This window comes from Schistocerca cancellata, chromosome 7 (assembly GCF_023864275.1).
Source record: "Schistocerca cancellata isolate TAMUIC-IGC-003103 chromosome 7, iqSchCanc2.1, whole genome shotgun sequence".
Taxonomy (NCBI): domain Eukaryota; kingdom Metazoa; phylum Arthropoda; class Insecta; order Orthoptera; family Acrididae; genus Schistocerca; species Schistocerca cancellata.
Genome location: NC_064632.1, coordinates 115,877,436 through 115,892,860, shown reverse-complemented (window position 1 = coordinate 115,892,860; position 15,425 = coordinate 115,877,436). Strand labels below are relative to the sequence as shown.

Genomic DNA, 15,425 nt, shown 5'->3' with positions numbered 1-15,425 from the left:
ATTGTGTCTTTCAAGTGTAGTAATTTATACTAAGTTGCATTGTTTCAATTGTAGCATTATTCTACAGTTCTGTCCTTTTGGAACAATTAGTCTAAAAAGCCATTTTGTAAATTTAGGAAATAACTTAGATTGAATGGCAGTTGTTCGAGTGAGATCAACACTTTGTTAAAATGCCTTTGAGTGCTTCACTCTTCAAGACATTTAAATGTTCAACTGCTCCATATTCAATACTCTTAATGAATCTTTTTGAATAAAAGTTTATAACATTTTTCTAAGGCAAAATTATAAATTCCACAACATCTTGTAAAAATCATAAGTTTTGGGTTATTTTTTACATTATCATTTTTGAGAGAGAGAGAGAGGGGGGGGGGGGGAGAGAGAGAGAGAGAGATTTTTTTGGGGGGGAGGGGGGGGGGTTGTTCATTGTGGAACATAGATTGTAAATGAACTGTAAAATTAATGTAAGTTGCTGTTTGTTAAGTTCTCTGTTAATTTTACCGTAGTACTTCACTTTATTCTAGTACTGTAGTCACAGATAGCTGTATTTAGCATTATTCTACATGTTATGAAATTGGTGTGCAGTATTTTAGAAGCTATCAAATGTGATAATACATGACACTTGCTTTTTGTTATATTTGTTGCAGTGTTGACAATGACTGGCCAGCTAGTGCAGGACAAGGGAGAATTCCCTACCGCCGTGATAAACACACATTGGAAAGCTGTAAGCACATTAGAAGCATTTCTGATTTTTAGCTTTCCTGTGCTGGCATGCTGTCTGTTATGGATTATACATAACACACTAAGGTAGAGCTTTTATTAATGGTTTAACTTTGAACCAAGAGGTACTTTTCAAGAGTAAGGACGATTTATGTAAAAAAACTGTGACAGAAGTGTTGCAGAATTTATTACTGTTATAAACATACATATTTCTATGGCATTTTCTACATTATTTTTGTCCTGCGAAATAGTCGTGTGATACGTGCAAGAGCTTTCACTACTTAACATACTGACTGCCAACTATGATTTATCTCTTACTTGTAGCTGGTTCCACTAATGAATTCACTTATACAAAACATTTTTCTACATAAAGCCAGGCATAAAACACATGATATAAATGTAATGGGCATCAGAGACAGGTGTAGTAAATTATTCAGGTATGGGAGAACTAGTTTTATTTTCATACTGGAAATAAAGCAGATTTTAAAGTGCAAACAAAGTTTCATATAAGCAATGTAGTTTAAGACATGAAATGTAATCACTGTATTGCGTATGGTAATAAAAAGTCAAATTCATTTTATTGATGATAAAGCTTGAAGCACTCTTCAACACAAAGAGCTGACTGCTCTTCTAAAGTCAGACAAGAACAGCATGAATTACAATGTTTCTTCAGTCAAACACACTCTCTGCCCGCACAACCTTGGTCGCTTCTTCCTTCTTGGTGACGGGTGTAGCCTCTAAGTAATGAATGCTGCCTTCTATTCTAGTTGTCTTCTGGGTGATTGGAGTCTTATTCCTCATTAATATCTGAATAATCATCTATTAGATAGATGACTTTATCATTAGAAACAGGAAAAAGTTGTTTTATTTTATGGACAAATTCAGGGCACTTTTTTTTGACAGATTTGTTAGCTTTGAAAAATTAGTTATTATTTTTGTCAGTTCTGTGTCACTTTTCCATCACACTCGGTGTTACTTTTCTGCCATATTGACATTTTTTGTCATATTCCATGTTATTTTTCCTCATTTCGGTGCTATTTTCATCTAAACATTGACGTTCATCACACAGGAAATTAATTGTTAGTTTAAAATTGTATAGTTTTAACGTTCCATAGCTACCTACCAGTTATGAGTATTAGTAATCTACTGTCCTCAGATTTATAACATTTTTCTATGGTAAAATTATGAATTCCACAATATCTTGTAAAAATCATCAGTTTTGGAGTTCTTCCATTCCATATGTGGCATACAGCAAACCAGTGCTTAACAGTATTGGTTAAAAACAATCTTGGTTGCAATTTTATTTTTTTTATTTTTCAACTACACATTTCGCCTTATTTAGGCATCTTCAGGTTGATCTTTTCTAGATGGATGTGAGTGACTCTGAGACCTGCTGAGCCCCATCTTATTCTGTTACTCGCTCCTGTGAACGGGAATGCGTTGTGCAGGCCTAGGAGTAACTCACATCCATCTAGAAAAGATCAACCTGAAGATGCCTAAGTAAGGCAAAATGCGAAGTTGAAAAATAAAAAACTAAAATTGCAACCAAGACTGTTTTTAACCAATACCATCAGTTTTGGGTTATTTATCACATTATTGTTTTTGTGATATTTTTGTGTCACTTCTTATGATTCATGAGATGATAAGCTGTAATCTTCCTTATTTAAAGGAGCATTATTAACCACTACTGCTTATATTGTAAGAGGAGGAGCAGTGGCATTTAAAGTAATCCCCATAATTATCAGCGTGAGTATTTTAGAATTTATCACTCAGTTTTTTTTCAGTTTTGCTGGAAGCCTGTTGGTAACGAAATCTGGTGGACAGTCCACATCTTGCTGCTGTACAATGCTCTAGGAAGTGTTACTCATGTGCATGTAATATTCCATTGAGTGTTCCCTTGATGAATGTTGCAGTTTATTCTGAATGATCAATGTTGCCAGCAAGAAATTCTGTGATGGAGTGTACATACAGAGATGACAAATTTAGATTTCAGGCACACCTGAACAACAGCCTAAATGAAGTTTTCAAACTGACACAACAGATCAGTCCGACCATCCTTTCCTGAGCTAAGAATATTTTTGGTGAGTGTACAGAGTTGTCCTAAAATATAACACCATACAGGATAATGAGAGTGAAAGTAAGCAAAGTAAACAAACTTAGTATTAGATACAGAGGGTATCACTCTATATCTACTTCTACATCTAATTAGACTTCGCAAACATTGTGTAGTGCATGGCCTCTGAGCCAGAATTCTACCAGTGCTATTGTGAAATACTCAAAAACTCCTTTCTACATCTACATCTACATCTATATTTATACTCTGCAAGCCACCCAACGGTGTGTGGCAGAGGGTACTTTCCGTGCCACTGCATTACCTCCTTTTCCTGTTCAGGTTACGTGTGGTTCGTGGGAAGAACGACTGCCGAAAAGCCTCCATGCGAATGACTGCCGAAAAGCCTCCATGCACACTTGAATCTCTCTAATTTTACATTCATGATCTCCTTGGGAGGTATAAGTAGGGGGAAGCAATATATTCGATACCTCATCCAGAAATGCATCCTCTCTAAACCTGGATAGCAAGCTACACCGTGATGCAGAGCACCTCTCTTGCAGAGTCTGCCACTTGAGTTTGCTAAATATCTCTGTAATGCTATCACGCTTACCATATAACCCTGTGATGAAATGCGCCACTCTTCTTTGGATCTTCTCTATCTTCTCTGTCAACCCTACCTGGTACGGATTTCACACTGAAGAGCAATACTCAAGTATAGGTCGAATGATTGTTTTGTAAGCCACCTCCTTTGTTGATGGACTACATTTTCTAAGGACTTTCCCAATGAATCTGAACCTGGCACCTGCCTTACCAACAATTAATTTTATATGATCATTCCACTTCAAATCGTTCCGTATGCATACTCCCAGAAGTAACTGCTACCAATATTTGTTCTGCTATCATATAATCATAAAGGATCCTTCTTTCTATTTATTCGCAATACATTTCATTTGTCTATGTTAAGGGTCAGCTGCCACTCCCTGCTCCAAGTGCCTATCCGCTGCACATCTTCCTGCACTTCGCTGCAATTTTCTAATGCTGCAACTTCTCTGTATACTACAGCATCATCCGCAAAAAGCCACATCGAACTTCTGACTCTATCTACTAGGTCATTTATATATATTGTGAAAAGCAATGGTCCCATAACACTCCCCTGTGGCATGCCAGAGGTTACATTAATGTCTGTAGACGTCTCTCCATTGAGAACAACATGCTGTGTTCTATTTGCTGAAAACTCTTCAATCCAGCCACACAGCTGGTCTGATATTCCGTAGGCTCTTACTTTGTTTATCAGATGACAGTGCAGAACTGTATCGAATGCCTTCTGGAAGTCAAGGAAAATGGCATCTACCTGGGAAACAGTATCTAATATTTTCTGGGTCTGATGAACAAATAAAGCGAGTTGGGTCTCACACGATCGCTGTTTCCGGAATCCATGTTGATTCCTACAGAGTAGATTCTGAGTTTCCAGAAATGACATTATACATTAGCAAAAAACATGTTCTAAAATTCTGCAACAGATTGATGTCAGAGATATAGGCCTATAGTTTTGCGCATCTGCTCGACAACCCTTCTTGAAAACTCGAATTACCTGTGCTCTTTTCCAGTCATTTGCAACCTTCCATTCCTCTAAAGACTTGTGGTACATGGCTATTAGTAGTTGATGTAAGGGGAAACACAAAGACAAGAGTGCTTAACAATCCCACCCTCGCAAAAAAAGCTCCGAGATTGGGCGACCTTTGAGGCCAAAGGTGCAATTTGAGATCAGGACATACCTCATGGTTAATCCATGACTGAGGACTTGAAATGCTATATTCTCAATGATAATCACACTGCATATCATAACAGGTTCTGCTATCATATAATCATAAAGGATCCTTCTTTCTATTTATTCGCAATACATTACATTTGTCTATGTTAAGGGTCAGCTGCCACTCCCTGCTCCAAGTGCCTATCCGCTGCAGATCTTCCTGCACTTCGCTGCAATTTTCTAATGCTGCAACTTCTCTGTATACTACAGCATCATCCGCAAAAAGCCACATCGAACTTCCGACACTATCTACTAGGTCATTTATACAGGGCTATTACAAATGATTGAAGCGACCCCACAGCTCCACAATAACTCCATTATTTGAGATATTTTCACAATGCTTTGCACACACATACAAAAACTCAAAAAGTTTTTTTAGGCATTCACAAATGTTCGATATGTGCCCCTTTAGCGATTCGGCAGACATCAAGCCGATAATCAAATTCCTCCCATACTCGGCGCAGCATGTCCCCATCAATGAGTTCAAAAGCATTGTTGATGCGAGCTCGCAGTTCTGGCACGTTTCTTGGTAGAGGAGGTTTAAACACTGAATCTTTCACATCACTATGTATGAAACTTGCCCGCATGCGTTCAACCGTTTCTTCGCTCACTGCAGGCCGACCCGTTGATTTCCTGTTACAGAGGCATCCAGAAGCTTTAAACTGCGCATACCATCGCCGAATGGAGTTAGCAGTTGGTGGATCTTTGTTGAACTTCATCTTGAAGTGTCATTGCACTGTTATGTGTTATGTGTTATGTGTGACTTGTGGCTAGGCACAGTGGTACCCAAAACTCTGAAAGAAGGGTTAGTAGTAGTTATCCAAAAAAACTGGCTGGAGCAGTCACATATGTAAACCTCCAGCCTGTCACACTGCATAATGCAGGTTTCAAAATCTTTGTGCGAGCAGCTAACATTTCTATGAAATCACTTTTGGAGAAGATTTTAGGCAGCTAACAACATTGTTCTGTCCCTCATAGATGTGTTGGTTTTGCGGTGTGGGGTCTAGAGGATGCAATACACTCTGCAGCAGCAGTGGGAACCGAAGGAGCAACTGTGCTTTTAGTCTTTTTGAAGGCATTTGAATGTGTGAGACATGAATTTTTTGTAGAAACTATGATGAGGATGGGATATGGAGAATGTATCACAACAATCCTCCATGGAATGGTATCAAATGCTTCCTCTTGCATTTTAATCAATGGCTGCCTCATAAAATTACTCTGAATCAGTTGATGTATCCACCAGCTATGCCCACTATCAGTGGCCCTATATGCCATAGCCATTTAACCATGACTGCATCTCACTGAAAGTAGAATTAGAGGATAAATGGTTCAGAGCACACGGATATGCTGCACAGAATACTGACGATGTACATATCTGTTGTGTTTTCCCAACAAGACTTGGCTTCCCAGGAAAATGTTCTTAAAATCTACATGAAGGCAACTGGCACTCAGATCAACAACAGGAGAAGCCCATACTTCCACCTAGTGGGATCTTTGGTGAAACTCCTGAGTGACATGAGCTGAGCAACAAACCTTACACTGTTCTCTGGGCATCAAGTGGATGGCCACACCTGGCTGCTACATAACTTAGAACTGGGTGGATCTTCTGAATCGCGTCAGGGCCACGTTGCACCTGCACCTGAAGCTGCTGCAAAACTTGCAAACAGTGTATGCATGCTTTGCAAGCAAAATGTACTATGTGGCCCAAGTACTACTGCTCCCTGAAGCTTCGGCAGCAAATATTCAGCAGGCATTCAGGTGGTTTCTTCTTCATGATAGCATCTTTCAAGTACAGTTCATGGCACTCATCTTGTCTTCCTGGTTGAGCAAGCTTGATCTAATCAGCATTTGACACTAATACACGAGACTCTTCATAAACCAAATGATAAAATAAATACGTCAGAGCACGTGCTTTCTTCATAGTCTTTTAACGAGCATGAGACCAATGAGCCTAGTGCCACTAATACACCTAGAGACAATTCTTCCTGAATACCAGCACATCCAGAAACACTTTCTTGATTTTAGTTATTCATACAGTATATTTAGATAGTATATCAAACGCCTCACAGGTTCTTAATGGGTCAATATATATAAAGTCAGGACTAAGGCTGCATCTGAAAACCTGATTCTAAAAAGGGAACCACAGATGAACTGGACAATACCATGGTGAAATATTCACCAGACACTATTGCCCTCACAGATTCACTCATGATGGTATCCGATTGTCCGTCACAAAATCCTTACAAATGACAAACTGCATAAAATTCACCTCAGGGCAACAGCCACCTGCCACAAATGGAGAAATAATGACTCTCTCGCACAGAAATTTGTTAGTGGAGCAATGCTGGATTTACGGTATTTTCTTAGCCACTGGCTAGCCATCATTGATATAATGAAAGCATGCTATCTGAATGAGGACTGATGTGGCCTGACAGCATGTAACTCCAATTACTACCTACATTCCAGAATGAGATTTTCACTCTACAGCGGAGTGTGCGCTGATATGAAACTTCCTGGCAGATTAAAACTGTTTACTACCTACATTATTGAAAACTGAGATTCTGCACTCTCAGAATACTTATCCTATATTGAAGGGCAATGTTACCAAATTGCACAGGACATCAGTCACAGGAAAACATTTGGCAACATGCTGCATCTAAATTTTTTTAAATGGAGCCATATACTTTTTGTAACTACATTCAAAAGCTCTTGAAAAGACAATTACAGTGATATAGTGCTTGATAATATTGATGTTCAAACCTTTTGCAAAATAATCCAATAAATGTACTAAAATTGGAAAGCAATGCAGTCATCCAGCTATTGCAGTGTTTAAACACTGCAAAGCAGAGCTGTCATGCCAAGCTCCATTGTATATGCAGCAAGACAGTCCAATGCTACTAAGATCAAACCAAATTTCCTGTACGACATAGATACAGCATCAGCTATGATTTTTGTATAAGGAACTATGGCATATGCTACCTTGTGATGCATTGGATTGGCTTAGAAAAACTGTTTCAAGTTTTTTGTGGAAACAACTGCAGTTATGTGTGGCAGTTTTCCATTTAAACCCTTCCCATTGCTGCTTACTTGTCAAAACCAAAACAGAAACATCACTTGTTCATATGTCAGAATGATATAGATTTGGAAAAAAGGAAAAGAAAAATACCTGACCTGTCTTTGCCTCGAGACATCTGAACACTTCTTAAAAGTAAAACTCCCTCTGCCAGACAAATGTGTCTACAGATACTAATTGAAATAGTAAGTAGATGGAATGGTTCTTTAAATAAAATAAACATTTTGTTCAGAATGACTGATGAATTGTCACCGACAAAATAAATAGTTTCTTAATGAAAACTACTTTTACACTTCATTTAAGCATGTATTCAAATTTTACCATTGACTGCAAGCAGCCACTGCTCACCTTTTTAAGTGATTTCAGGCACTAAAAAAAAGGCATAGCATTCCATTTTAAAAATCATACTTGCTTCAGTACCTCAATTGATACAAGAATTAAGACTCTTTACCACATAAGAAAAGTATTTGCTCCTAAGCATACTATTATTTGCTGAAAACTTCATTTCGATATCAGCAACTGTTCATGAAATAAAAGGGGTTTTGTGTCTTATGTGACTCACCCGGTAAATGGCCTATGTTTTCCTAGTGAAATGCTCCTTGAACAAATAAATTACTGTGTTTATAAAACAAACTGTACCATTTATTAGGGCTTTCTCCATTTACATTTACATATAAATTGTAGGAAGAATGATTGCTTAAATGCCTCTGTGCTTGCTGTAATTAGCTTAATCCTGTCTTTGCAATCCCTATGGGAGCAATATGTAGATGATTACAGTATGCTCCTAGATTCATCACCAGAAGTTGGTTCTAGAAACATTCTAAGTAGGTTTTCATGGGTTATTTTGCATTTATCTTCAAACATTTGCCAGTTCAGTTCTTGAGCATCTTCGTAACACTCTCCCATGTGTCAAACAACCTTTTGACCATTCGTACTGGCCTTCTTTGTATCCGTTCTGTAACCCTTGTTAGTCCTATTTGGTATGAGTCCCACACACTTGAGCAATATTCTAGGATGGGTCACACGAGTGACTGGTATGCAGTGTCCTCTGTAGGTTGATTGCTTTTCCCTAGTATTCTACCAATGAACCGCATTCTGCTGCCTGCTATACCTGCAACCGTGACTTTGTTATTGTTGCATTTCATATCCGTAAAAATTGTTACACTAAGGTATGTGTACAATTTGAACAATTGTAGCTGTGACTCATTGATATCATAGTCATAGCATACAACATTTTTTCATTTTGTGAAGTGCACAATTTTACATTGCTCAGCATTTAAAGCAAGTTGCATTTCTTTGCACCACTTTGATATCTTATCAAGATCTGACTGAATATTTGTGCGGGTTCTTCCAGATTGTACTGCATTACAGATAACAACACTGTCTGTGAAAACTCTTAGGTTACTGTTAATATTGTCCATAGAGTCAGTAATATATGACATGAACAGCAAGGATCTTAACACACTTCTTTGGGGCACACCCAAAGTTACTTCTATATATGTTGATGACACACCATCTGAAAAAAATATTGTCAATCCATTCACAAATTTTGCTAAATACCCCACATGATCCACACTTCTAATAATAACTGTAAATGTGATACTGACTCAAATACATACATACATATACATATTCATATTGTTGATCACAAACCCTGAAGATCATGTGCTGACCTGACAGTGTTCCTCCATAGATGGCAATCTTGGGCACTTTGGACTGCAGTTCGTCCTCCTGTCTCTCTCCTGGTCTTCCAATTGGACAAGATCCATTAGGTTTTCCCATAAGCACAGCTTTAGACCAGCATGTTTCTGGCCTCCTGGTACTGTGCCCTGCCAGGCTTATTCTCCCAACTTTCATTTTCTACATGATGTTCAGTTGTTGAATTAGATGGTACAGTTCTGAGCATGAGTGTGGATAATGACCAATTGAGATTTGTGGCGAAAGTATGCTGGAATAAAACAAATAACTAAAGGAGAAGTGACTTGGGATCACCACTCAGGAACATCAGCAACAGCAAAGTACGTACCAAATCCAACAACGTTAACTCCAGGTACGTCTGACACTTTATCTTTCAATAAAGGGCCAAGTCCCCTTTCCCACAGTGTTGGGTGTCAACTCAGTAGATGACATCTACAAGAATCACAAAACGTGCAGGGGGAAATTACTACTCACAGATGTGAATGTAATTTACGATCAGAACAAAACCAATAGTTATCATACTGATACAGACGGCCCTATTTATATATTTGTTGAGGGTCTTAGTGACAATATCGGTAAATACCATCCCATGGTTTTGGGGGATTTAATGTTCACTCCAGACTGAATATAAACATAAAATTATGACTCACAGTTGTTGGAAATAATAGAATTGAAACTGATCTGTCAATGAGGGAGGCTGCCAATAAAAGTGTGGAAGACAACCCTCTAAGTCACAAACAGATGGCAGCATATATACCAAACCACAAGATTCACTACCAGGAAGTAATAAGAAATATGGACACTAAACTGTCAGAGCTAGAACTGAAGGAAGTTTTTCAGTTTTTGATCCCTGTTACTCACATACATAGGCTGATCAAACAAGTGAATCACTGTGGTGTGTTGTCACATTTGCATCACAGTTTCTGCTATAGCATGTGACAATATATACAGAGTGATTACAAATGATTCATCAGGTTTTGGATGAACGTATTTCACAAAGTATTACATACAAAATAGTGATTAATACATTATGTGATAAAGTACATTTTCAAGTTTCTTACACATTATTACAAATGTTCTACGTGTTGTCCTCATGTTACATGACACACATCTATGCAGAGGTCAAGCTCAGCCCATATGCATTCAAGCATGTCCCTGTCAGTGTTCACCGGCACAGCAGTGATTCAATCCTGGAGTTCAGCCAGTGTTTCCAGAAAAGGTGGTACATACACATTGTCTTTCGTGTATCCCTAAAGAAAAAAATCATAAACTGTAAGGCTGGGAGATCCTGGGGGCCACCTGAAGAGTGTAAAATCATCCTGAACACATTGCCCAACCAACATGTTTGGAAGATCCTGGTTCAGATGGCGACACACTTCTCTACGCCAATGAGGTGGAGCTCCATCTTGTTCAGATGTGAAGCGCGAGTTGTCAGCTGTCAGTCTCGGAAACAACTGGTCTTTGAACTATCAGTGCCATCACAGAACACTTAGCTGAGGTGGTAGCTGTTTGTTGCACTGTCTTCTAATGCACGCTGCATGGTAGTGACAGATTCTGTCTTCTCATACTGCAACACACAAAATGCTTTCTGCTGATTAGTCACCATTTTGCAAACTGTTATCACCCTTCCACTTGATGGGTCAAAATGGAACCTACAATGACACAAACAAAACTTTAAAGTATGCTCTTTCAATTGGTTATTAGTGCAAATGGGTGGGCATTATATATTTGAAGCCATAAGATGCCAAAACCCAATTAATCGTTTGTAATCACCCTGTAGTGTGAGATGTAATGTTAGGCCATACATATCACTAGTAAGACAGTACTTCTATTGGCTCTGATATGGGCATCTCAGTAACCAGTGACTGTCAGAGGCTAACTGTAATAAATGTGGAGGAAATCATAAGGCAGTAGAGTGTACAAGTCAAATAAGATGCTATGTACACTGTAAAGGAAATCACCCACCAAGGGATAAATCGTGCCCAATGTATATTAACTAACAGGAGATAAAAGAAACATCAGCTACTCTCAATATATAAATTAAGAAAGTTGAAGAATATGTAAGCTACAGACCCTATGTCACAATGGCTGGAAACCACAGTAGTAAACTGGATTGAGAGAAGGAATTTCTCTCCCACATAACACACAACACAGATTCATGTCACAACATCTCATATTAAAAAGAATCCTTATACACCACACCCACATATTCCTCAGCCCCAACAATCACACCTGAAGGAGAGGTCAAGAACACTGTATTGATCAGATAGATGATATTTGGAACAGTAATTCTATTGACACAGTTAACCTCTTCATACAAAGACTGTGGATTATGCACATATATATAGTATGTAGTAAAAAATAAATAAATAAAATAAAAAATAAAAATGTGATAATGATAAAAATAGCCTATACTTAATTCCTTCATGTATAAATAAAATAATGTAAAATTCCCCCACTGGAATGCATGGCTACTCTATTGCAAAAGAAAGAATTTTGCTGTAACAATTTCACATGGAACTTCAGTTTCAATCTTGATGGATTTGAGTTTCTTGTGTACAGCGACTTCTGGGTTTCCTACAGCTATTGTTATCTGGGCGGTATGGAGAGTCGCCTAATCTAGGAAGTCACAGCCTAGTCTGCCACAGAATCCTCTAAATCCCTGGTACAGGCCTTCCACTCAACTCAGAACTAGAGGGCCACAATCTGCTCTGGCGACAATGCTGTAGATTTGAGCATTGAAACTCCATGAGCAAGGCTATTATTCTAAACCATCACTGCTAGTCACTGGAATGATTCAGGTATAACCTCAGATCCCAAACGATAGGTACAACTTGTACCATAATCTGCAGTTGGATGCACCTAGTTCCCCCAATGGCTGCCAGAATAGGCTCTTCAACATGCCGAATGAGGCCTCCAGGCATACACACTGAGTGCATCTGGTGTTCCTTCCCATCCCTTGCTGCCATTTTCCTAAGGGGTACTGTTATTCATTGTATTTTTTAACTGTTGATAAGTAATAGGCCCCTACCCCTTTACATTCGCAGCCCCTGACACAGGAAACAGCAGGTTCCTCAACAGGTGAAGTGAGTGAATTTAAGTCCATTGTGGAATTGCAGTCAGTGAAAAAGCAGACCACTCGGCAAAATGAGTTGTATGCAGTGGAAACCCACTAGATGTAAAACTTCATGTGGAATATAGACATACCATTTGTGAAAGAGTGTTCAGTTGCTGGCAGGATGAATCATCTCGGAGCTCCTGGACCAAAGGAAGTGATTATGCTCAAATACAAGCACAAATTCTGAACAGATCTCGATTTGACACCATTAACTCTTTCAGGTTAGGCTTTACCCCAAAAAGTACCACTTAACTGTGAAGTCTTGACTCATCGAATCTGAAAGTATGTTTGCTTAACCACCCATTGTACAAAGTGTTGTAGTTACACTATGATAGAGAGGTCAGAAGTAGCATTGATCCATATATTCCGTCTGGGGACATTCTTATTTCCCATGATGTGCACAGTGTTGCTGGTTGTGCCCACTGTGACTGAATGTGTAGTTGTTTCCATCCTTATGTAATATATTGTTGTTTCTGCTCTTTATTACAGGTAAGATAATGATGTGTATACATTCAGAATCTCTGTAGAATTCATGGTTCTTAGAAATATTCTACAGGAGATGACCGTGTCACAAATAACACTGAGTTCAAAATATGTACCACACTGCATCAGTCTTCCTCTGCTACATTAGATACTGCATGGAACATAAAAATGTGTTACACATTTCTTTCATTGTTTGTGTAGTAAAATTGTGTGGTTCGAATTGCTCTAAACACTATGGGACTTAACATCTTAGGTCATCAGTTTCTCTAGACTTAGAACTACTTAAACCTAACTAATCTAAGGACATCACACACATCCATGCCTAACCTAAGGACATCACACACATCCATGTCCGAGGCAGGATTCAAACCTGCGACCGTAGCAGCAGCGCTGTTCCGGACTGAAGCGCCTAGAACCACTCAGCCACAGCAAGCAGCTAAAGTTGCATGAGAGGGTAAATGAACATGTATGTAATTTGAGACATTGTCTTCCATTTCAGTTTATAATGAGTTACTGTAGGGAAATAGTGAAAAATGATGATATAATGGCAATACTCCATGCTGAAATACTTTAGATCAAAGTTCATCAGACAAACATGCAGACTTCGGTGATGACGACCCAGATTACTGTGCCCCTCATTCAGGAATGGTAATTGCTGGAACAATCTCTTCAGACAAAAGTGACTCAGCAGAGAAAATAAAGCCCAAACAATGGACATCTCATCTAGTTCAACTGCTGATCCGAAACAAGTACCAGCATATAATGCATGTGATGAAGATGCAACCCCAAACATCACATAAACAGCCACCCATGTGTGGGGAAACAGAAATACCCAAACAGCTCCACCATTTTCCCCAGTAATTTATCCTTCTGCATATGTGAGTGACTTCAAGAATCCCACTCCTAATTTTTACAAATTGTTGATATCTGATGATGTGATTCAGTGCATTGTTATGCAGAGTGTACTCTGAACAGAGATATCAGAAAATGAGAAACCTTACAAACCCATGACATGTGGGAAGATGGAAATATTTCTTGGCAAGTTATAGGAATTACTGAACCTCAGTGCCAGGTCTTTATGAGAGCTACATTAGTTCAATGACAACAATTAATCATCGTTGATGGCTTTCGTCTCATTTGCATCTAAATGACAATAGCTGCGTGCTGAAGCAGGGTGAGTAGAGTTATGATAAGCTGTACAAGTTACAACCATTTTTTTCTATGGTTGTGACAATTTCTGAAGTTCTGTCATCCAAGTGATGTACATGAAGATGAGTCAATGATCAAATTCAAAGATAGATCATCCTTGAAGCAGTAATTACCCCCCCCCCCCCCAAAAAAAAAAAAAAAAAAAAAAAAAAAAAAAAAAAAAAAAAAAAAGATAGAGAGGGGGGCTGTAAAGTGTATAAGTTTGCAGTCAAGTCTGATAATGTGCAATAATTTGATGTTTATACCAGTAAAATAAGTAACACAATGGAGAAATGTGTTAGAGAGCATCATAAAAGAGCTGCTAACGGGTTTTGGAGGAAATAATCGTGTAGTTCTCTTGGACAGTTAGTTTGCCAGTGTACAAGTGCTAGAGATTCTGGAAAAGAAACAATGTGTGTGGTAGAAGGAGAAGTTTATTGTCTCGTAACTTTCAAGCCATTGTCTTAATGTACAGCAGACTCATCAAAACACAAAAACTGGTTTACAATTTTCCTTATAATACCAGTAATATAATATGCAGTACTGAGTAATTACTTAATCAAGCAATTAATAATTTTTGTTCTAAAGTAACAGACTTTGAAGATTAACAGTCCTAAGTACTTGCTCTCTCCTGCTCAAATTTTCAGGTTGTCATTTAGGAATTCTTCTACTGAATAATAACATTTCTGCACTAGTTTCTCATATAAGGATTTTTTCAGTGTTTCTAAATTTATGCTGAGCAATTCTCTTCCTTTCACTTTGTTATAAATTTCCATACCCATATAATGTGGAGTTTGAGCATAAAGTTTCAAACAGTGTGTGGGCAACATAAAATTATTTTGATTTCTGATGTTGTGATCATGTTGGAAATGATTTGCTACAAATAAATCAGGGTTACTGTGTACAAAGATAAACAGCTCATATATGTATACTGAGGATACATTTAATATACTTAGTTTTTTAGGCGTAGGCAACATGATTTTATTCGCCCTACATTAAGCATATTTCTAATGATGGTTTTATGAAGTTTTAGTATTCGACACACATGGTTTGAGTTACCCAAAAATACAATTCCAGACCTTATTGCTGACTCAAAGTAGCTATGATATATTACTTTTCTTATGCCCATACTGGTAGCATTGTACAATATTCTCATTGCAAATGTTAGGCTATTTAATTTATTTGGAAGATACTGTATATGTGATCCCCATGATAGAGTTTTTATCTAGTTTCATGCCTTAGAATTTCACACAGCTGGCTTCCTGCAAATCCTGGTTTCTGTGAC

The 15,425-nt window shown here is 38.2% G+C and overlaps 1 protein-coding gene across 1 annotated transcript in view; it reads left to right on the top strand.

Annotated features, from left to right (window-relative positions):
* Positions 1 to 15,425, top strand: part of LOC126091906 (uncharacterized) — a 191,540-nt gene that overhangs the window by 60,307 nt on the left and 115,808 nt on the right. Inside the window, exon 5 of the mRNA XM_049907210.1 lies at positions 645 to 721. Coding sequence (XP_049763167.1) covers positions 645 to 721 — 77 coding nt within the window. The remainder of the gene's footprint in view (positions 1 to 644; positions 722 to 15,425) is intronic.